General features: G+C 41.0%; 1 protein-coding gene across 2 annotated transcripts in view; it reads left to right on the plus strand.

Moving 5' to 3' along the window:
- The first annotated feature begins 12,980 nt into the window (after positions 1-12,980).
- Positions 12,981-22,231, plus strand: part of LOC109999521 (CD166 antigen homolog A) — a 36,430-nt gene continuing 27,179 nt past the window's right edge. For both annotated transcript variants that reach the window (XM_020654590.3, XM_065960292.1), the window contains exon 1: positions 12,981-13,252. In XM_020654590.3, coding sequence (XP_020510246.2) covers positions 13,192-13,252 — 61 coding nt within the window. In that variant the 5' untranslated portion in view covers positions 12,981-13,191. The remainder of the gene's footprint in view (positions 13,253-22,231) is intronic.

Genomic DNA, 22,231 nt, shown 5'->3' on the forward strand with positions numbered 1-22,231 from the left:
CAGTGATCGATCTTCTGTCTCTGGCATATTCAAATCTCTGCAGACATATTTTAATAGTGCTCTGAAATGAATGGAAAATAATAGCCGGCTAGAAGATCGGAAATCAATCTGCAATCTTATGGCTGGCTCTGGAAAATAGCCAGTAATGTATTGTAGCTAATGGGATGGAAGATGCAAAAGTGCCATTATGATCCTTTCAATGCCTCTGTGATAATACGGTGTGTGCAGGAGGAACTCATTGAGCTTCACTAACACGAGCCTAGATGTTAAATATTTTGCTGTGTGCATGCATGGAGGCGTGGCAGGTTCACGGGAGGTGTAAGCAGCCCATTAACCATGAGAGCATCGCGGTCTCGCTAGAGACACCTAATCTTGTTTCACTTTGCAAATGCATTTGCTTGCACTTAATTGCAGCAGCAAGCTGTCTCTGAGTGGATCAAAATACAAATGTGAGCGATTGTTTCGCCCGCTTTTGACCTCTCATGAATGTTGGGGCTAATCTTATTAAATTACTGACTAATAAATTACATTTTGAAAATGTGGTTATCACAGAAAAAGCAGTGATGGGAGTCAGGGACGCAGGAGAGGAAGGGGATAGCATGTAGCTGCTGTAATGACAGTGCAAAGGCACGTAGAGCCTGTCATGGATATTTCAAAATACTATTCTTCATGCCAAGGACTTTTAAAAATAGGAGGGTTGAATCTTTTTTTAGAGCTGGATGGTTTACCTGCGATGGCTCTGATATTTGCATGGTTGACTCACACTCTGCAGAAACTTTCCCTGCAGTGTGATAAACTGCATCTCCTGATTCAGCCTGACAGCAGCCCGACAAGCTAATAACGGCTCACTGAGACACTTAAGATGCCTTTAATGTTTTCCATTTCACTAACATCAGGTTTGTTTTTGAACAGCAAGTGCATCAGTTTGACTGAAATGTTTTCCTAAAGCTCTTGAGTGTGGGGTCCCTTTACACTGTTGATATATAAAAATGTTTTTAATTTAACTCAACGTTATACCTGCACACCCCAGAGGTTTACTCTTTGTCATAACACACTCTTTATTACCATCATTTAACTTTTTTCAGGACTTTGTCTATACATTTTTTACTAATGACTTCATTTCAATATTTTTTCCACTCTGTTCTAATTACAGTGCTGCTTTTAACAAATACCAATGCATTATGGCCCTCAGGGATGCCAGGCAAAGCACCTCATTCTGCCTCTGCAGTTTCGACAGATTGAAATATTTATTGAGGTCATGTCTGCAACGGGTTCTTCTTTAAAGCACGTGGGGTGCAGAACATTTTTGTAGAATACAGACACCGACGCAGTAAACACAGAATATAACGAAATGTATTTTTTTCACAATGTGGAATTAACTAACTTTCCTAAATGTATGGAATTTGATGATTGGTATTTGAAAGAGTTTGTTCTCTGAGACCCGTGGGAATCCTCCTTGTGTGTTTATGTCTGTACGATTAGGGTGAGATAGACTTAAAGCTGCACCAATAAATGCATAAACACCTTTCACATCATACTTTTAATTCTTTACATATAATAATATAGCGTTGAACCCACAGAGTATCACCCTAACGTAACAATGTGTCAGTGAACACACGAAAATCTCCATAAATAGAACTCTAAACCATTTTCACACATGCTGGGAAAAGTGGCTCTTTCAAACAAGTCCCTCGCAGTGGAAGATTATTGGTGTGTTTCATGTGATCTTGGAAGTCAAAAGTTCTGAGTTACCGGTCTGATATCAGATGATCAGAAACGCCCCTGAAGTCAGAATTCCAACTCGGAAACTCGGAGCACCTTAAATAGTCCAAGTTAAAATCCAACGTGGCTGCTACATGCATAAACACTAAAGTTGAAGCTGTAACTATTGTGTTTCTTATTAGCAGCTTAGTCCTCTTTTTGTGTAATTAAATCAATCAAACCATAATTACCGTAACATGTTGTCATGTTATGTTTGCGCAAAATATCATGTAGTGTTTACCGCCAGGTGTCATTGCTAACAAAACAAAGGAACTCCTGGAGGCGTCCATGTTGCCTCTCCGACTTGCAGTTGGGCTGTGATGTCATTTCCAGCTCTGAGGTAAATGGGATGAACAATTTCTCTGTTGGAGTGGGGTTTGGGATGTCTCTGCAAGCAAGATGTCACTTAAAGATGACACAGAAGAAGTTCCAGAGTCATGTTAACAACATATCCAAGATGGTGGACGAGGCAAGTCGAGGGCAGACGCTATGGTGACAGCTTTAACCTTCCTATAAATTATATGTGAAGATCACACCAGTGAGCACACAAGAATATGATGCTTCATAACGTGCACAAAGATGGCACTATTCGCGTCATCAACCCCGTCCGCTTGCTCGTGGTGAATTGCCCTGAATATTTCATGCTGTGCTCTCGCATCTGCCCACCCCAACTTATTGTGAAGTCCTTTCCAGGGGACTGGCTTAAAAAAAGTCTGGTTAAATATGGAGGGGAAAAATCAGTAGTGTAGGTTAGTTCACAGTGAAAATCTCTGGATTTTTTTTGCTATTGTGTGTTAGTTCTCTAACACATACTTGCATTTTGCCACAATGATGATGATGATCTGTGTTTCTTACAGTAGTATATTCTAATAATCACACAGAACCCATGTCGGCAGGGTAAGGTTTTAGAAACAGAGAGTAACTTCAGCTTGAAGTGAACCCTCTGATTCTGAATTAAAATGTGAGAGTCACTTAAGAGAGGACTGCTTGGGATTTCAATTAAAGCTGAGGTTAAGAGGTCAGCTAAAGTTGGCGACAGAACATTCATTAAAAGTTCCCACTCTTTCAACTTGCTTTGTAACTCTGTGTGAAATAGTGTCCTATAAGAGGCTGCTCTTCAAATATTCTAGTTTGTAATTAAGAATTTTAACTACAGGCTAAATGAATTGCCTTTAAATCACAGACTCGCATCATATCCCTCAACTTGTTTCTCAAAAGCAACAGCTGAATTGTGAAGTTTTTCGGCTTCCTGCTTAATTTTAAAAGGTTATTTAGAGTCAATCAGCCTTTATAATAAAAGTCATGAAAGTCAGGGCTGTCTCACAGGAGCAGGTTTGGGCTGAATGGCACAGCCAGCTAATCTCCATATGAAATGCTCACAACAAAGGCGAAAATTAGCTGCAGAGAGTAATTGTTTGAGGGAAGCATGGAGAAAGTGAGCACAGGGGAGTAGAGGCTACAGAACAGGGACACGTCAAGTAATAAACTAGCCTGTAAATGTCCCACGAGTTCACAAACATAGAGGCTGCTTTTGCACAGAGTAATGTAGAATAAATCACAGTCAGTGCTTAGTGGGATTAAATCCATGTTGACTTTCTTAACAGGATCAGATAGAAGATAGAAAAATGCAGAATTAAGCCAGGAGCCTAGAGGATTTCAATACAAAGCTGATACAAGCCTTTTGTGTCTCTGAAATGCTTCAGTATAGAACGTCCTTTAACAATGCCTTGTCATTTAAATCATTTAATCTTAATACTTCATCTCATAACAGAAAAGTCATCCACAAAAATCTGCAGAGATGAACAAAAACACAAAAGTATAACCGAAAGCCAACATAAGCCAAACCAACCAGTGCTACCTGTGGCATGCCTGTTATTTAATGAACTACAGAGAACAATATGTGGACACCAAACAGAGGCCACATATACAGGGCCAGATCTTAGATATGTGCTGTTTTGTAATCCATGCCATGGCCTCGAGCTGGTTTCAGCATCATTTGCATTCTTTTATAAAAGTCCCTGAAAGAAACAAAGCCACACACACACACGGTGCCCTCCTCTATATTGCATACTATACGACAGTAGCCACCACTGCAGAAAAACAGCTGCCTCTCTCTGCAGCTCAGGTTGCATTGTCATTGACACGGCATGAGGCGAGGGGAAAACTGGTCTGAAACAGAGCCGATTGTTATGGAAACATGCGTTTGTTTGGAGGTGTGGTGTAAATGGAGGCGTGGTTAATTGCACTGTGTTCTCTTGGGGTCAACACCAAACTAAATGTCTTGTTGTTCTGAGCCTAAGGGCGATTTAGAGATAACGTCAGGAGCAACAAACAGACCTGCCCCAGACTGGTTTAAAACCTTCAGGGCAAAAAGATGCTCCAGTCCCTCCGCATTCCAGAGTCAGGGGGCTTTAGCCATCCCTCCGCCTCTGTTTGAACAGTCCTAATCAGATCTATGTGCGGGACGGTTCAGGGCAGGGCTGGATCCACATTGTTGCTTTAGACAATGAGCGACTCTACAACGGCAGTGTGAGCTGACACCTGTAAGGTGCTTCTTTCACACCCTGCAAACAAGGTATTAGGAAGTCAGTAAGTAAGCAACTACAGGAGATACAAATTGGTCGTCCGTGAGAAGCCAAAGGAAGGACATCAAGATAAACAGACAGGAGTATTAAAGTTGTTAAAAACCAGACAGTGTCACATTCAAAGTAGCTCCAGGGATAATATTAACACACTGTTCAAAGATTAACTCAATAAAGTTTCATTTGTTCAATGTATTACCATTGTTTCAGTTTCAAACCTTCATTTGATGTGAAATGTAATCTAATAATCAGCTCTGTCTGTGAAATGATAGCTCAGTGGTTTAGTTTCTGTCCCTGGTGTTTCAAACTGTCTGATTTGATCACTGCAGGGTGTGAAAGAAGCTTCAGCTCAAATATACTTTTTGCAAATAAATGTGAAAATACCCCAAAATCAGAAAAGTTTGAGGAGAAATCAACCAGCATCTGATGGCAGAGGCAACTTGGAAGTGCAGCAATTGTGGTTATTGCAACCTCACATGAGGAGGAATGAATGCAACTGATTTGCAGGAGGAAGTTGCAATTAATGAATTCAGCTATAAAAATTCAAGACCATTGTCAATGAATGCTAGCGTGTTTGTATTTGTGAGTGACTGTCACCAACTGGGACCCGCACAGGGCTCGTGAGCAGTAGAGCATTCAGAAATGTGACACCCCCTTCAGAATAAAAGACAAGCCCTATTCTCAGTTGGAGGCTAGCATAAATTCAGATAACTTTGGGGAGCTACAGATGTTTACGTCTTTCACTGAGAACTAGCTTCAGTGGAGAAGTAGGCAGGCTATTTTAGACAGGGCCCCATATTTATTTCATGTCAATGGATCGAGCCTTCTCCTGGAATAAATCAGGAGAGGGCTCGATCAACAGAGGCAATGAGAAGATAAAAGCATCTACCTCCAGTTTCTAGGTCAAGACTTCAACCGAACCAACCACAAGGAGAAAGCTTTAAGACAGCACCATGGCTGTCAAACAACAGCACTTCTGGTCATTGGTCAGACTCATAAAGAATTCAGCTTCTTTTCACAAGCACAACCCAGATACTCCCTGAAATTTTGAATGTCGTAGCATTCATCAAAAGTTTTATTTTCACACTTTATTTATAATGGACGTATTTTCATCTAACATCGGGCGAAAGGCACAAAATGTTGAACAAGGTTATAACTCTGTACACGCCACGGTGAGACTTCTATGGTCAATGACCCATCAGAAATGATATGCAGCTGATGCATCAGTTTTATATACAACTATTTTACATAAAAATATCAATGAAACATATTTTGATTGTAGATTGTAGATTGTCCCCTAAATTTCTAATAGGGTGTGGAACGCCTTGTTCGAGCAGTGGGTTTGCCTAAACGCTAGCTTGTTCTTGCTGGGGTTTTTTTTCTTTTAAACTTTGGTTGAACCAGCAACATTTCTGGAGCGATGTGCCATATGGCTCAGCATTTTCTGAAACAGTTTTAAAGGCAAACTTCCCTTTCAGGTTTATTTTCTCAGTACAAATGTCATGGCAGCGACCAAGCAACCCAAGATGAAGCGAATGAAGAAGAGCAGAAGAAAGACTGCGACAAAGAGGCTTTAACTAGTTGGTGAGGCTACGAGTTATGCATACATTTACATAATTGCTGCGATAACTGACAGGTGTGCTTGTTGTAGCTGTTTGTCAGGAGGCTAAAGGGTCCACCTCAACGCCACCGTATCGTCTGTAGACTGAACAAAAGTAAGGTAGAGTCAGCATTTTCAATCTGGGGACCATAATCCATTGGGCTTCAGAAACCAATGGGTGACTTCACTGAGGCTATGTTCATGTTTTAACAGTCTGTGGTTTATTTGTATTTTCATGGAGAAAATAAAGGCTATACAAATTGTTGAAGCTAATAATAATTTGTTAACACTCACAATTATCAGTCTATATGGTTTCTTGTGTCTCATTCAACAAATAACCTCCCAAACCTAATCTGCCAGCACATTTTTCAGAATCCCGTTAGAGAGCAGGATTATTTTAATGTAGGCAAAGCTCAGAAGCATGGCTCAGCATTCTTTTTCTTCTACACAGCACAAACTAGGCTACATTTCGATGAAATCCAAGCCGACTTTACTCCCAGACCATAAATTGCACCACCTGATATAGTTGTTGTGAAAAAGTTGTTCATCTTTTATATTTGACAACTTTGTCTCCTTTTTGATATTCTTGACATGCCCTTTTCACTCCAATATATCAAGCGATAGTATCTGGCTCCGGCTGGTATCTCCCCTCTTCTGCTTTAATCCAGCAAACAGAATGTCATCTTGCTTTCACCACTGTATTTAAGAGAGAGAGAGAGAGGGAGAGAGAGAGAGGGAGAGAGAGAGAGAGAGAGAGAGGGAGAGAGAGCGAGAGAGAGAGAGAGAGAGAGAAACTGTAGCAAAAAGTGCCAAGACAAATTATTCCAAAAAGTTTGCCTTTGATATCCTTGTGCAGCGAGGATTTATTACTTTTTTTAATTCCAATAACAAAATTGCCATAACATGACTTATCTTTTGTTTAAAAGTTAATTTCATGGAACATTTGGGTGTTGCACGCCATTATGAAAAAAGTGGGCGGAAGAAGTATTTCTACAATATTCACTGCCATATTAAAGAAGGATAACAAGGATCTGCCATTTGTGTTTTTTTTTTTCGTTGTTGCTCAAAGCATCAGCCTGCAGCAGTCTGCATTTAAGTTCTTCCGATTGCACCGGCAACGAGCCGCCATTACCTGACACGCCAACAAATAGTTTGAGGCTCAGGTGAGAAATAAACAATAGTGACAGCTGACAGATGCCTGAGATGTAGCACACCACGCTACATCTTCATGAATAATTTCTCAGCCTTTCACGTTGCCAATGAATTACATTTATGCGTTCACAACCAGGTAATTTGGGAAAACAGACACAACCAGATGCAGAGCCTGCCAGACTGGGTCGCATATATCACACACAAACAGCTGCATCCGACACACAGCGCAGGCACACACAGGCTGTGAACATTTCACCTATAATACGTCTGAACTCAATTTCTCCCCATCAGCCCGGGGTGAAATTGATTTTTCCTTTCAGATTTATCTAAATTCAGCTGGATTAATTTCATCGCCTTCTTATGTTGATTCCTCAAACAGTGCTTGTTTCATGATTTTATGTTCTCAGTTGATACTTAAAATTTGAGATGCAAATTTTTCAACACAGCAAATAAAAAATACATCTTATTCTGTTGATCAAAACTCTGCAGTCTTTGAAGTCTTGTTTTAAATATTAGGACTGCTCTGATTTAAAAGTGCGGATGAAGAAAATGCATCATATATCTTTAAGAAGGTTTCTCGTTTATTCCTCTCTATAAATGCAATGTGATTTCTGCTAAAGGAGACCTATTTCATTTGTTGTCTAGAGATGAAATACATCCACAAAAGACTGCAGAGTTTCTCAAAGTTTAACTCAACATTTCTTTTGCTTCAATTTCTGAAAAGTCTGGTACTTTTTTTCTTTCCAGCTGGTCAAAGTCCTGTAGGAAACGTTTTCTTTCACCCAGCACAATGGCTTCACGCGGAATTTGTCTTGGTAGATTTGCAGTGACATGCCGCTACACAGTTCCACAATAAAGGATTATTCGACTGCATGAAGAATGAAAACTTCACACGTGGTAGATAGACACAGTGTGCATGGCATTAAACCAAATGAAGAATGGGATACAGGAATCGCCTAAGATCAGTTTAAGTGCAATGAGACGTTTTTGACAGTTCATGGAAGAACGTCACAAACAGTGAATAATAATCCACTTCATAGTTTATAAGAACATCATGTCTTATTGTATTAACAGTTGAAACACTTGTATTTTATCATTTTAACAATATACTTCCACAGCCTTATGGCTTAGTTTGTAATTTTGACATAATTGTATGCAATATGCTAACTATCTCTGCCGCTAACTCCTGTCTCTCCTACTTTGACAGAAGACTACATTATGAAAGCGTATACCAGCTGTTGCCATTGAAATATCTGTCAGCGTTGCATTAATTAGACAGCAAAACTCATGTCAGCCAACATGTTCAAACTTTTCAGGACATCAGATGTTACATTTAGAAGCCAGAGTTTAGTGTGTTCAAAAATAAAAATGAATATTATCAATATTTTCATATTAACAAAAAAACAAGTGGATTCTCTTTCTGTGTCCACAGAGCTTTTAGTACCTTTAGCTCTAGCACTCTCATCAATTTTGTTTAAAACATTCAGCAGAAAAGTTATTTAAATGAAAAGGCTTAAAACCTCTGCCAGCGACCTACCCATAGCACCAAACAGCTAAATGTTCAGCGGTAGCTACTTGCAAGTAAAGATTGAGTGTTTAGCTGCTTAGGAGACAGATATTTCTGTTAATTCATTTATTTTTGGGACTGTTGGGAAACGTTTTAATCACTTGCTTGTCTTTGTTCCCACTTGGCTGTTCAACATCAGGTGACACAGCTTTTTTTGGAGGTTTATCTTTGGGCTTGGAATGCCTTTATTTAGAGATAGGACAGTGGATAGAGTCAGACATCAGGGAGAGAGAGTGGGGAATGACATGCCAAAAGGTCAGATTCAAGCTTGGACCACAGCCTCTGCACATGGGACGCACACACTAGGTGACACAGCTTTAACAATTCTGTCCAAGTTTGAATCAAACAGTTTTTAGTTTTGAAGTATGCATACGTTAGCCGACCATTGCCAAACCAATTCACACATGGAAGTATCTCTAGAAATGCTCAGTTTTTCTCAAATTTCCAATGGGCATTTTTAAATGAGCAGACCCAAATGCCTCCAGACATCACAACCATACAACCATAGTTTTGGTTTGCTCCCATTTATGGATTTGGATACTGACAGATGATTGAATTCAGAATATTACACATTCAAAGTATTAGATATTAGATCTACTGACTGAACTGATTCAGGCTGGATGGAAATCTGCTTGATGCCAGGGGGACCAGACCAATCTGAAAAGAAAAAAAAAAAAACTTTCACATTTGTGTTGTTCTCAAGCTAAAGTTTGTATTGATGCTATATACAGCCTAGTTGGCACAGTTGCTGTTTAAACCTCGAGGAACATGACAACCTGGCAAAATAACCCACTGGCTGTCTCATTTGATTCCCTGTTGCTATCAAAAAGCAGTAACCATCGATCAGCTTTAATGGAAGTGACATATGGATGGCATGATCGGCTCAAACAAAGAGATCCATTCTCCTTTTCTGTGTGTAAATGTGAGGATTAGTTGCGGGGAAAAGTTAGGCTCTTCAGAGAACAATGAAATCAATAAAACACAGCCTCCTCGCAGAAAGAGAGGTAACTCTGCATCGACTGCAGGCTGCTCGCACACTCAATCAGATTAACTAATGAAGCAATTATCGATCCGAAGTGGGGATTCTAGCCAGCACAGGACTGGTCATTAAGTGGATCTTCCTCTCCCTGGGCCATGCTGAAAATGTCAGGGTCACTGTGTTCACTGCTTGACACAGTTTACCGAAGTCCAATCTGTCGGAGACTAATCACTCCTCTGCCTCCCATGAGAAGTTGAGGGGCCAACACCGCCGCAGGACAGGAGGGGAGAAATTTGATTTTCACAAAGCAGCATTAACCTGCGTCGTATTAATCGGCGAGGAGAAGTGACCACTGCAAGGCTGCAAATGAGCCGCTCAGCTGCTCTGCCAATTCTGGTCATTGCTGTTGTCACATTCGTTTTGGCAAAGCTGAATTTAATTATTTTTATACTTGAAACACACCTTTGATAATTAGAGAAGACCTGCAACATGAGTCAGTGAGGGAAGATGGGGTGTGGGTAGGTGGGTAGGTAGGTGGGTGGGTGGGTGGGATTTTCTGTCTGCAGCTTCCCTGAATGTCAAAAAATGTGCACTTTCATTGCCCGAGTCCACAGCAGTGCATGGGTTGTTTGTTTCTGTGCTCAGAGCCAGGAGCGGTGTCACAAGATGTCTCACTAGATGTCAAAATAAGAGCGCTCATTCTTTCATCAAATAAAAAACAGCAAGAGCACGGTACAGCTCCTCCAATATGACATGATATATTGTAATTCATTAGTCTGTGTGTAATCTCTTTCTGCAGTCATGGGGACTGAGTGAAAATGTTCTCTGGTGAATACAAAATGAACCTGAGCTACAGCTGCATTTATAACTCTGAAAGGAAGAAGCATGAGATGAAGCTTTAGCATTTTGCTTGCATTGTTTTCTTGTGTATGAACTTGAGTGTTTCTGCTTTTTTTTTTTTTTTTTTTTTTTTTTTGTGTGTGTTTTGCAATATGTAGTCCTTGACCAGCCTCTCCTGAAATCCCAATTATGACCAAGATGTTATTGTTTAGTAATTGAACACAGAGCTCAAGGCTTGGTCATCATTCAGTCTCATTCACCCACACGGGGAGGGGGGAGGGGGTGTGTGTGTGTGTGTGTGTGTGTGTGGGGGGGAGTTCTTTTTCTCTCTCTCGGTGCACTGAGGCAAGAAAAATATTGCTTTGCGGTTAACTTCTAATCAAATTGCATTAGGTTTTTCACAGCCTGTGCCCTCACTCCATTTGCACAAACCATCACAGACCTACATGAATTTCACACCCGGGGTGAGGAATACTTGCTTCTTTGCCCTGATACATTTCTCCCTCTGCCCGAACACACACTGCGCGCACACACACAGACACACACGCTCTGTGATCAGACAAGCATGATCACGCAGTTACAGCACAGTGGTAAGTTATTTTATTTGCAGCAAGTGCGCTTTTTTTAATGACATTTTACATGCTCTGATGTTATTTTTACAGACTCTTGGAATGGACTTTCTGAAACTGTCACTGCTATGCCACTTTCTTGACTTTCTGTATACAAATACCGGCGTCATCCACGACATGATCTGTTTGTCATCTCACAAGAAACCTGTCAAGAAACCATGATATGCCATTCAAGTAAATATGGACCATTCCTGGTTTTACACAGAGTAAAAAAATGAGAAAAAGAAGAAGAACAAGCTCTCTCTGTGCCAAAGAGCCCCCCATTAATTCTAATTAGTAGCATAGTCATTATATGGATATTAATTATTGTTCCCCAGCTCTTGAAAAATAATTGAAAAGTAAAGAGATATGAATGAGGATTTAAATAATTAATTATGGTTAAATTATTTATAGAGAATTTTCTTCATTATAATTAACTTTGGACACTCATCCTATAGCTATGCTTTACCTTCTGTCCTCTGCCTGCAAGGCACTGTGTCAGAAAAAAAAGTCTTGATAGAAAGAAAACCTCAGTGTGTGTGTGTGTGTGTGTGTGTGTGTGTGTGTGTGTGTGTGTGTGTGTGTGTGTGTGTGTGTGTGTGTGTGTGTGTGTGTGTGTGTGTGTGTGTGTGTGTGTGTGTGTGTGTGTGTGTGTGTGTGCAGAGGAGGGGGGGGGCTCATGTGTGAGACAGCAGAGGTGGAGAACAACATGTACGTTTACTCCAGCACAGTAGTTAAGTACAAGATTGAGCTTCTGGCACTCTCCATCTTGGCAGACGTCTGCTTTTACAACATTTCAGATGTAGACGTTGAACTTTTTTTTCCCCCCTATTACTTCACTGCACCTTTGTGATGTGTGCAATTACAAGTTACTTTGCCGATTCAGATTTCGTGTGATGCGCTCACCAAATGCCACCGCTGTCAGACGAAAATAACAAAATAAATAAATATAATACATCAGAATGTCATCTTTCAGGTACTCTCAAGAAATCAGGACTGTCTATCTTGATGACGCATGCAGTTTTGACATTGGAATAACATTGTATTAATGAGGAATTTCAGGTTTGGGTGATCTTTTAGCAGTGCATTTGCAGAATTGTAACACTGAGATGAGGACTATGCTTAAGATAGATCAATGCATTGATTAACCAATAATCAGCTGGACAGATAACCAGTCTACAACTTTGGGCTTATTTTATTTATCATTCAACAGCTTAAGGACTTGACAAAAATCTCCTCAAGCATATTGAAAATGTTTTCTTTCATTATTTGTCAACCAAGCAATTGTTATTTAATGGAGTAAATAATTGTCAGAAGAAAGCTGGTGACACAAAGTACAAAGGCTATTAAAATGTACTTTTATGTCAATAAGGCTTTTAATACAGGTTAGAGGATTAGTGTTTTGTTTCCTAGAGCTGTTTTCTTTTCCTGCACGAAACAAGACTGAGGTGCTGCTTGATTGAAGGTTTCCCTCCTTTTTGTGTGTGAGTGTGTCTGTGTGTGTGTGTGTGTCTGTGTGTGTCTGTGTGTGTGTGGGGGGGGGGGGGGGGGGGGAGAGAGAGAGAAAAGAGAGGAGTTGAGAAGATGAGAGTAAAGAGAGTGAGTGGGAGGAGAAGAGGGGGGACATAGGGGGTAAGCTGAGGGGGGGGGGTCTCAAGTGAAGGGGTGGGGTGTGTGTGTGTTTGTAGGCCCTGTGTGTGCGTGTGTGTGTGTGCGTGTGTGTGTGTGCGTGCGTGCGTGTGTGTGTGTGTGTGTGTGTGTGTGTGTGACTCTGCTAGGGAGGATAGTAGGGAGGGGGTGGGATGGGTGGGGGTTGGGTAGGGGGGGCGGGGGCGGGGCTACAGATAGCATTCCCCGCCCTCGCGCTCGTCTGTGTGCCCCTCGCAATTACCTGTTCCTCCAGAACTGATGCGAGCGCGTGTTAGTGAGCACATGCCACGTTGAGAGAAGAGCCAAGTCTGAACTGAAACTGTCTTTTCAGGTAGCAGAGGCTCGCGAGGACCATTAATAATCAAAACCACCTCTAACAAAAAGAAAAAAACCTCTACCAAGTGGTTTATTACGCACCTCTGAAACAAATTGAGGACCTGAGAGTCGCGAGGATGCACTTGTTGTCCGCCAGCTGCGTGTCTGCCCTCCTCGTCTCCGCTTTCCTCTGCCAAGGTAAGCTATAGTCTCATTAACCGGCCAGCGTGGCGGGGTTTCACGCGGGGTGCGCTCGTGCTCCGGAGCCGCAGGTACATATGGGGTGGGGTGTGTGTGTGTGTGTGTGTGTGTGTGTGTGTGAGTGTGTGTGTGTGTGTGTGTGTGTGGGGGGGGGGGGGTGTGGGTACTCAGCAGTGTGTCAGCAGGTGCCACCTGAAACTTCAGCCCGGGTTATCGAGCACATTTCCGGGAGAAGTGCTAAAGAGACTGAGGTGGTTTGTAGTTATATAAGTTGGTTAGTCAGTTACGGCTCTTCTTTTATAAAGTCGTGGCGGCTCTGTTTGATGTTTTTTTTTTTTTGTCGTCACAGGTGGCTTGGGTTACATTTAAATCTATGAATTCTTCCTATAGGCTATTAATTACAAATAACAGGCAGATTAATCGTCTATCTTTTTTGAGCGGCTTATTATCCACATATAATGCAGCAACCACTTTCCCCCCCGTGGGTTAAATTGTATATCAAATCCTTAAAATAATTTTTGTATAAAAAAGCAAGCTAGTTACGCAGCTTCCTTTAACTTTACTGAGTTAATAGTTCATATTAGGTCTGTTTATGTCCATAAAAGTGACTTTTCCGTGTCTAAATCGCCTGTGTGACATGAAATATTGTCCATTGTGCCACCCCCATTCTCTCTGAACCCCCCAGAAGATGGGAGAGGCATGCAGTGAGCGAGGTGGTCATCATCACCCATTCATTCTTCACATGTGCTCCTGCCATGATGTCATCATGATTCCTAATTTTTTGTTAGTTTTCTGTCCAGCTAATGCAGGCTGTTGAGCATAATGACGCTGCCTTCACATCCTGTCTGATTTATTGTAATTATAGTCTGCCTGTTTGGTTTGGGGAAACAGCTCCTGACAGGCTCCCTCTAGTAATTACACATAGGAGAGGACTCATTTTGGACGTGGATGTGTAATGGATTGTAGAAGTGAATGCCTCTGAGTTTCAGCAGTGTAATTTGGTTCTTTAGTTAGAAATTGAATGCAGTTACTTTGCTTTAAGTGGTGATTGAATATAAGTTGAAAAACAGATTATTCTGGCACTGATGAAACAAGGACAGGAGTGTTTTTTGAGAACATCTATTCTTGTTTCTGTGTGTTTCCTTGTCTGCTCAGTCAGGCCAACAGGTAAAACCATGTGTTCCCATCACTCAGCCAGGCCATTAAGCAAAGCTGTACATGAGCTCAGAGGACCTCCTTGAAAAAGAAAGGGGCGGAGAGGTTGATCCCACTGTACTGCTTTCAGCGCCGTCACACTACGGTGGCGCCTGTTGTTGTAAATTAACACCATACAGCACCTATCAGTCAGGCTCAGGTGGTTTATTTGAGAGGAAACGAATGGCCCTTTTAAGGTGTTTTTACAGCGCCCTGCCTCTGCAGTGCCGTGTGCTTGAGATGGGAAAAGAGTGCACTGAGTTGGTAATGAGGTTACACTTTATGGCTGTCCACAGTTCTGTGTGTTTAGCAGACGTGCCGCCTGGAGTGATGGCCATAACATGTGTGTGTTTGCTTACACAACAGATGGTCACTTCTCCGAGATAAAACCTGCGACTTTCCCCCTGACAGACACAGAAGCACTCCTGATTAGTTCTCAATTTGATCAGTGTGGGTAAAATCTAACTGAAAGGGTTTATTGAGTTTGGGATTTTCAATAAAAGTGCGTCGATACTGGTAATATAAAACAGGCCCTTGTTTATTGTGTTTGAACAGATGAAGAAGCTACAGCTGGCAGGGCTTCGGCGAAGGCCACAAGAAGTCAGGGACAGAGCAGGATAGAAACGAAGAAAAACAGAGCCCTGGGTTCCTTTTAGAACAAACAGCCTAGAAAGAAAGATGCATCTGTGTTTTTTTTTTTGTTCACTCCCTTGTCTCCACCCTTCCCCCACCACCACCCTAGCCCCCCTCCTCCTGAACAGACAGGCAGCGCTCGGTGTCACAGCTGGTATTACTTGTCGGGCGAGCAGGGCTCTCCCACTCACTAATGGACTAATCTTGTGCGGGGGGGGGGTCACCCAATTTCACCTGAGCTGGATTCACTCTCCAGCCTTTCATCTTTAACGGGGTTGTATCCGGACTTGTCATTCGGATGTTTTCATGTTAATGAGCAGGGAAAAGTACACTTGTGATACATATGAGATTGTGTACTACTGTGTTTGTGGGCTTGTGCGTGGCTCGCCTTGTTTATAGGCGGTTTCTTCTTGATGTTTTCGAGACTGCTTGAGCGTGTTTCTTCTTTGAACTGAGATTTCTTTGTGACTTGCAATGTATTGTATCCCTTCATGCAAAATTCAGATGCAGTCATGAGAAGTATGGCAACTCAGGCGAACCATGGCTTTGAATAAAAATGCAGCATCTCTTGCCCACTTTTTACACTTTAATACTCCCTCCCTTAAAATTGTTATTTCTTGATCAAATTTTGCAAATGGCTCGCATGCTAGCAACAGAGCCGAACTGAATTATGAAAGCAAGTTTGACCATCTGAATGGTCAATGCACAAATACCTGAGGGAATAAGAGAATCTGCAGGATTTAAAAGAATGCATTAGGCTGCAAAAGATCTTACGCTAACAAAGGAAACAAACCTCCCATTAATCCAAAGTTCTTCTCATATAACAGAAATGCCTAAAATAGCCCCAATGGGATATCTACACATCTCATTATCTTGCTGGATGCTTAACCCAAATCTGGCAGCACAAAATGTCCCTCAAGAGGCTCTGTAGGGCTCTCTGTCCTGAGTCCTGTGTTTTTAAAAGAAGAGTGTGAAGTGGAATCTTTTGTGCCATCACACACTTACTAAACTCGTGTTTCTACAGAAGAAGAGCCTGTGTTGTGTAGACAGACAGATTGCAATGAGTCACCCAAGCGAGTGATATATGAATGAAACAGATGTTCAATATGAGAATTACTTTGTTTGGGTGTGTTTGATGTGATGTCTTCCTCAGAATAAGAAATGAGAAGATATGTGAGCAGAAGGCAGAGATGCTGCTTTCAGGGATGGCCATACTGTAAATTTAAGCAGTATTGGGGAGGGGAGCCCTGTGTCACTTCCCATCAGGGGGTGCAGGATTCCTCGCAGCGCCCCTAGCAGCACAGCTTTATAGCCTGCAATGTGAGGATCAAGCTTAATGAACTACTCACATTCTAACTAGAGCTTTAAATGACATGGAACTGAAAATAGAAATGAAGATCTGAGCGATGTAAAAGTAACCTGCAGGTCTTGTAAAATTAAAACCTTGCTGTTACATAACCTCTTAGGCAGCGAATAAAAAGAGCAAAGAGGTTTTAGTGCAAATCTAATATGTTGAAATCTCAGATTAGAGTTGATCATTTACCTGCTCTACTTTTGTGAGAGGAGACACATTTTGGAAACCCAGAGTTTTTACTAGAAATTAGGTCAACTCACAAACTTGTTCCCAGAGACTTGATGCTTATAACAAATGCATATGGTTACCTTTACTTTAGGCCTGCATGTATAAAGTAGGACTTTCGGAAAATGTTGGCACATCCATGCTCTTTGAATACCAGTATCAGTCCACAAAAATGTAATTCTTATGTAACACAGCTGAATTTAGACATGCATTAAGGATTTCTTTCTCTTTGTATTTTTTTCTCCCTGCACCCCTGCATGGGTTAAAGTGGTTTACACCCACCCACCCACGCATGTGCATGTACGTGCACATACACAAACACACACATCCCCAGCAGGGACACTAAACAGGTGGACTAATGTTGGTTTTTAGGGCCATGAAGGGGGCAAGTGTCTCTTTATGGTCTCTGTTTGTTAGTGCAGTTGTTGAAAGAAAAGCAGTTTTTCTCCCACCACTCTCATTACGCCAAATGATAATGTAGACGTTTTTACTTTATTGACTTGAATATAACTTTAAGAGGATGTCAGTGTGTACCAAAAGTTCTAAAATTGTTTTAGTTTCTTAAATATAATCTCCAAATCCCCCTTTCTCACCCATAACCTCGTCTTTAAGTTAGATTTAGTGACAAACAGTGAAAAATATCGGCTACCACATGAACATGCTGAGTTTCCTACATGTCACAGAGAGCAATTCCCCCTCAGCTGGACTCAGGGAGCAGGGAGACGAATGAGAGGCTTTGCCTTGAGAAAATGAAAAGACTTGTGTGGCAAAAGTAATCACTCTCAGGCAACGACTCAGTGAGAAAAAAAGACCTTTTGTTCGCCTGTGACAGTTTTACACACAGGATTATCAGTAAAACAGGAGCAAGTGAATCTTAATTACACTTTGGTGATTGGCTTGCCCCACTTCTAGAGCCAGAGTGTGAGATATATACAGTTCTTATAATCTCTCTTAAAATTGCCTCTTTGGCTGTCAGTTTTTTTGTTGTTGAGTAATTTGCCGGTCAGGTTAAGGGAGACAGGGCTATATTGACTTTTATGTGTTGTTTTTGCAATCTTCCTGTTTATATTGAGGGGGGGACATTTACAAGTGAAAGTGAAGCATTGCAATTTTTCATCAGACAGACTAACATCTGAAGTTTTCTCTTCGCCATATTCTCACTCTACCTCCTGCACACAGGTTTCTCGCTCTGCCATGCAAAATAATGGTTTATTTGTTATCCAAGGGGAAGGCCCAGAGCTCTATTGTTTCAGCCATAAAGAACGGCTTAACAACAGGAGAGAGATGAGTGTGCTATGCAGTAGTGCCTCCTTCTTTATGCAGGAATACCCCCATTGAAATGCATGAAGGTATCCTTGGTTTTGGTGAAAGACCAGCAGCACTCTGGAATCGGGTGGGCCTTGTTTCAGGGACAAAAAAGTGCAGTTGTTTCTGTCTTTTGTCATTGAAGCAGTCTCCAGCTTTCACTAGATTCCTGTGGACTCCCGCCGACTGTATTGTGAGGCGGGCTCTTTTTAAACAAATGAGTGTATGATTGCGACTTCTTGCTCCCGCTCCTCTCTTTGTCATTAATATGGAACAGCACACACCCCTCTGAGAGGGCACAGAGAAGCTGCTGCCTGTCCCCCGCACCTCACATGTGCAACCTGACGGAGGGAGGGAGGAGGGGTGTGCGTGTGGGGGAAGCATCTCTCCTCCGTATGAAAAGCCTGTGGCCACACCCAGCTCCAACAGGGGCCTGGATCTTTGTTCAAATTCTCCATTAGAGTCATTGCCGCGTGTTAATGAATTCTTTGAGAGGCCTCCATTAACTGTGATGGTAATTATTTGACTTCAGAGAATATTAGGGGAATATACCATGAAGGGGCATGTGTATGGAAAGCCGGAGGCGTGTGCTTAAGAGGCCTTTGTTTTTTGTGAATCACATTTAATGAACTTCTTTTTCTCTTTAACATGTATCTTATAGATTTTAAAAAAAAGTAACATTAGTCCTTTCTTCACAGCAGCAGGGGCTCCTCCTGACCTACAAAGAGGGGTCACTGTTGAACCTTTGATATTTATGTCTGCACTCCCCCAAATCATTATTTCTGCTCATTTATGAGAGTCAAGTGGGAGGACAGGGGGCTGCTTTTGTTTTAAACCTTTATTTTGACTTTGTCTAAGGTTCATGGAAGTAAGTCAAGCTTTTGTGCAAGTGGTGAAGCATCCAGTTCAAGCCCCAGGCCCAACTAATAAAATGACTTTTAAGTTTTTTCTCTTTTCGTTCATTTCTGAATCATCCTCTGTCGGTTCCAAAGCTCTTTAGTGATACTGACTAGCTGTCCCATTCATTCAGACACTGTTTACCATTTTTTGATTCATGAAACATTACGCTGCTCTCTGTTACGTAGTGGGACGCAACAGAACAGTCTTGTGTCCACATTTGACCTCGCATTCTTGCCATTTTAAAAGCTGTTTCTTTGTGTAGCGCTGATGTCCACCATCCTTCCTTCATAGCAGCAACAGTCTCTGTTGCCTGAAGCTATCTTTGATTACACGCTGCTCGGGTTGAACTTGCAGGAGACAGGAGTTCTTATTCAGGGAGACACTTTCTCACAGGGGGATAGCCTGAGTGTTTCTTTGATTGGAATTAAAAGCCTGCCATTTTGTCAGTATCAAAATAGGATACAAGATAGAGGATTAAATGGTTGGCCGGCTTCTCTGGGTCATCAATGTCTCAATACATGTGGGACTAGACAAGAGCACAATGGAAGTCTATTACATAGTCATAGGGGAAAGAAAAGCCCAAACCTACTCTCTTACTTTGCACCTGCCTGTCATGAAATTTCAAATTATGGTTGGTTTTGGGGGTTCTTTTTCTTACAATGGAAGTTATTTTGTTGTAAAGCTCTCATTTAATGGATTTCTTTGCTGCTCTTTATACATGATTCCCATGCAGGTTCACCTCTGAAGCTACCAGGGAGTATGTGGACTGTGGATAAGCTCACTTCATTTAACAAAGTTGACAATTTGACAAGTATGTGTGTCTTGGTACCTGGTCTAAAATGATCTTCCTAAACCTAACACAACCTAATTTAACCTAACAAAAACTGCAGCCATTTTGTGTAATTTGTGCATTAGTCACTCACACCAGGATAGAGTTTCAGTACTGGACACACCAAAATGCAACCTCAGAGTTTCAAACTAAAACAGGTTTGGCAACATTTTCAAAAAGTCATGGAACAATGGCTCCAATTTAGCAAAACTACTCTAGGATTACCACCACTACTTCAAAACAATCAGTGTGGTGTGGACATTACAACTGTACACTGTGTCTTGATATTGTTACATTAATGGATATATGGTTTATTTAGTTAGTATGGAATTTAGTTGTAAATGAAACAATTATTTTAGAGACATGAAAAACGGGAAGCCAATTAAACAATTTTTTTATTGATACAAACCTGAATAAAACAGTTAACTCGATAAACGGCTCAAATAATCAGCTAAAATGTAGCCTAGGTTAAAACATCTGAAGAAAAATTAAACAATGCAAATATTTAATTGAATCATTCCTTAAAAGTAACACTTAAAACTGTCTATCGAAATGTAAACATTTGAGATAAATAGTAAGCTAACAATAAAAACTGGAAACAGTAAGCTTACGTGTAACAGCTATCATAGTTAGCTTACAGCCAATGGCTCAAATGTTGTTCTAAAAGGTACAGATTAATACTAGACATAAATAACCACAAAGTAGTGGATTAATGGGTAAAATGCTACATTATATTCCAAGAAGAAGTACCGGTATCTATGCCAATGGAATAGTGAATTTCATCTGCATAGAAACTATTGGCGAATATGCAGTACTTGAGATGATGCGATGGGGAAATATAGGCTGGCATATTGTAAACCATGATTAGTATTCATTGTATTGTGCCTTGTATATGTCCTAGAGATGACATGAACTGCATATGAAAATTACGTAAAATTATTGACCCGGTCTCGAAGCAAGCCTTAATCTAAACTGTTCATATAACATGAATTCTCCTGTTTCGTTATGAAAGCCAGACATACTCACATTCCTGTCCATGAACACTTAGCCCTGGGGCATGTACTTTCTTCAACTTATTTGAAGCCATGGGTAAGTGGAAAGAAATGTAACCCTCATAACAGATATTTTATTATTCACACAATCCTGTTGTTGAACAAAATGCATCTGCGTCAGAGGAGCTCTTTTCCTCAGACTCAATGTCATTCAAGTGGGGACTTTTTAGGTGGCAATTACCGGCCTCCAATGCTTTGGCTGAAGTCCGATTGGTGAATGTGTTGGATAGTTTATGTGAAGACGCTCCGCTTTGCTGTTAAGTATTCAACTGTTCCATTGCCAGACCTCAAGAGGAAGGTGAAGAGATACTTGTCTGGTAATTGGATGCAATACTTAATTTTTTAATAGGATGCCTTAAGAGGTCAAGAAGCATAATGTTCCTGGGGGGAATTTTAAAACACTACACATCCCACTGGTGCATTTTAAATACTGACTTTTGCACTTACTTATACTCTTAGCACAAAGAAATTACGTTGATCACTCTGATTTTACTCTGATTCGACTGCTGAATAGTCCGACAACAAAAAAAAAAAAAAGAGTACAAACATTAAACAGTAAGATCAAACTCAGTCTTTCTACCTAAGGCCTTTGCTAGATAAAAGATGGTCGATTAGACTGTCCGGCTGTTCTACAGAGCGAGGACATTCTTAAATTAACTTGAAACTCTTTAATTTGAAAGAATGAAGATGTCATAAGCCATTATGCTACCATTCATCATCCCCCATTCAAGAAGTAGATACAGAATAGATGACACATCATTTCCTCGTGTAATGATGGCGACTTAATTTGAAGGCGCAGGGTCACACAGCCCATAATTTGACACTGAGAAATGAATATCAATGTCTGCTCTTTTCTGGGGAAATCTCAGGATTACCTATCTTATTGTGAAGTTGCCTGCTATTGCATGTTGCCCCATAAACACAGCCAACACATCAAACCGAAAAAACACCAAACCAAACCAAAGCAGCATCACAGCCACAGTTAGTTATTACCAGGATATTTATTCTAGTGAAATTGCGCTCCAGGGGGTTTCTAATCATTGGACAATTCTGTTAACTTTCTGTTCAGGAGGGTGTTTCTTTCTTTTCATACTTTGCTTGAATGACTTTCTCTCTTTTTGTTTTCTGTAAGTTAAATGCATATCTCAGGTCATAACACCCACAAGATTGTATGTTCTATCAAGCTGAAATATATTTCCATGTTGATTTTGTGTTTACCTATTTCCTACATTTCAGAGGCACACTCTAGCAGAACTTAAACGGATGAATTAGTGCTTTGAGCCCAGTGCTAACATGCCAACAGTGACAATGCTAACATGCTGATGTTTATCAGGTTATCTTTTATAAATGTCTAAGCGCATCATTTTAGCTTGTTAGCAAACAAACAAGTTGTGATTCCCTTGGGCGAGGATAACTAAACCGAAGAATTTGCAGATAATTTTTTCAAATTAAAAAATTTGCACTGTCTAGAAAAGAACAACTTT

The sequence above is a fragment of the Labrus bergylta genome, chromosome 11 (genome assembly GCF_963930695.1).
Source record: "Labrus bergylta chromosome 11, fLabBer1.1, whole genome shotgun sequence".
NCBI classification, from domain to species: Eukaryota; Metazoa; Chordata; class Actinopteri; order Labriformes; family Labridae; genus Labrus; species Labrus bergylta.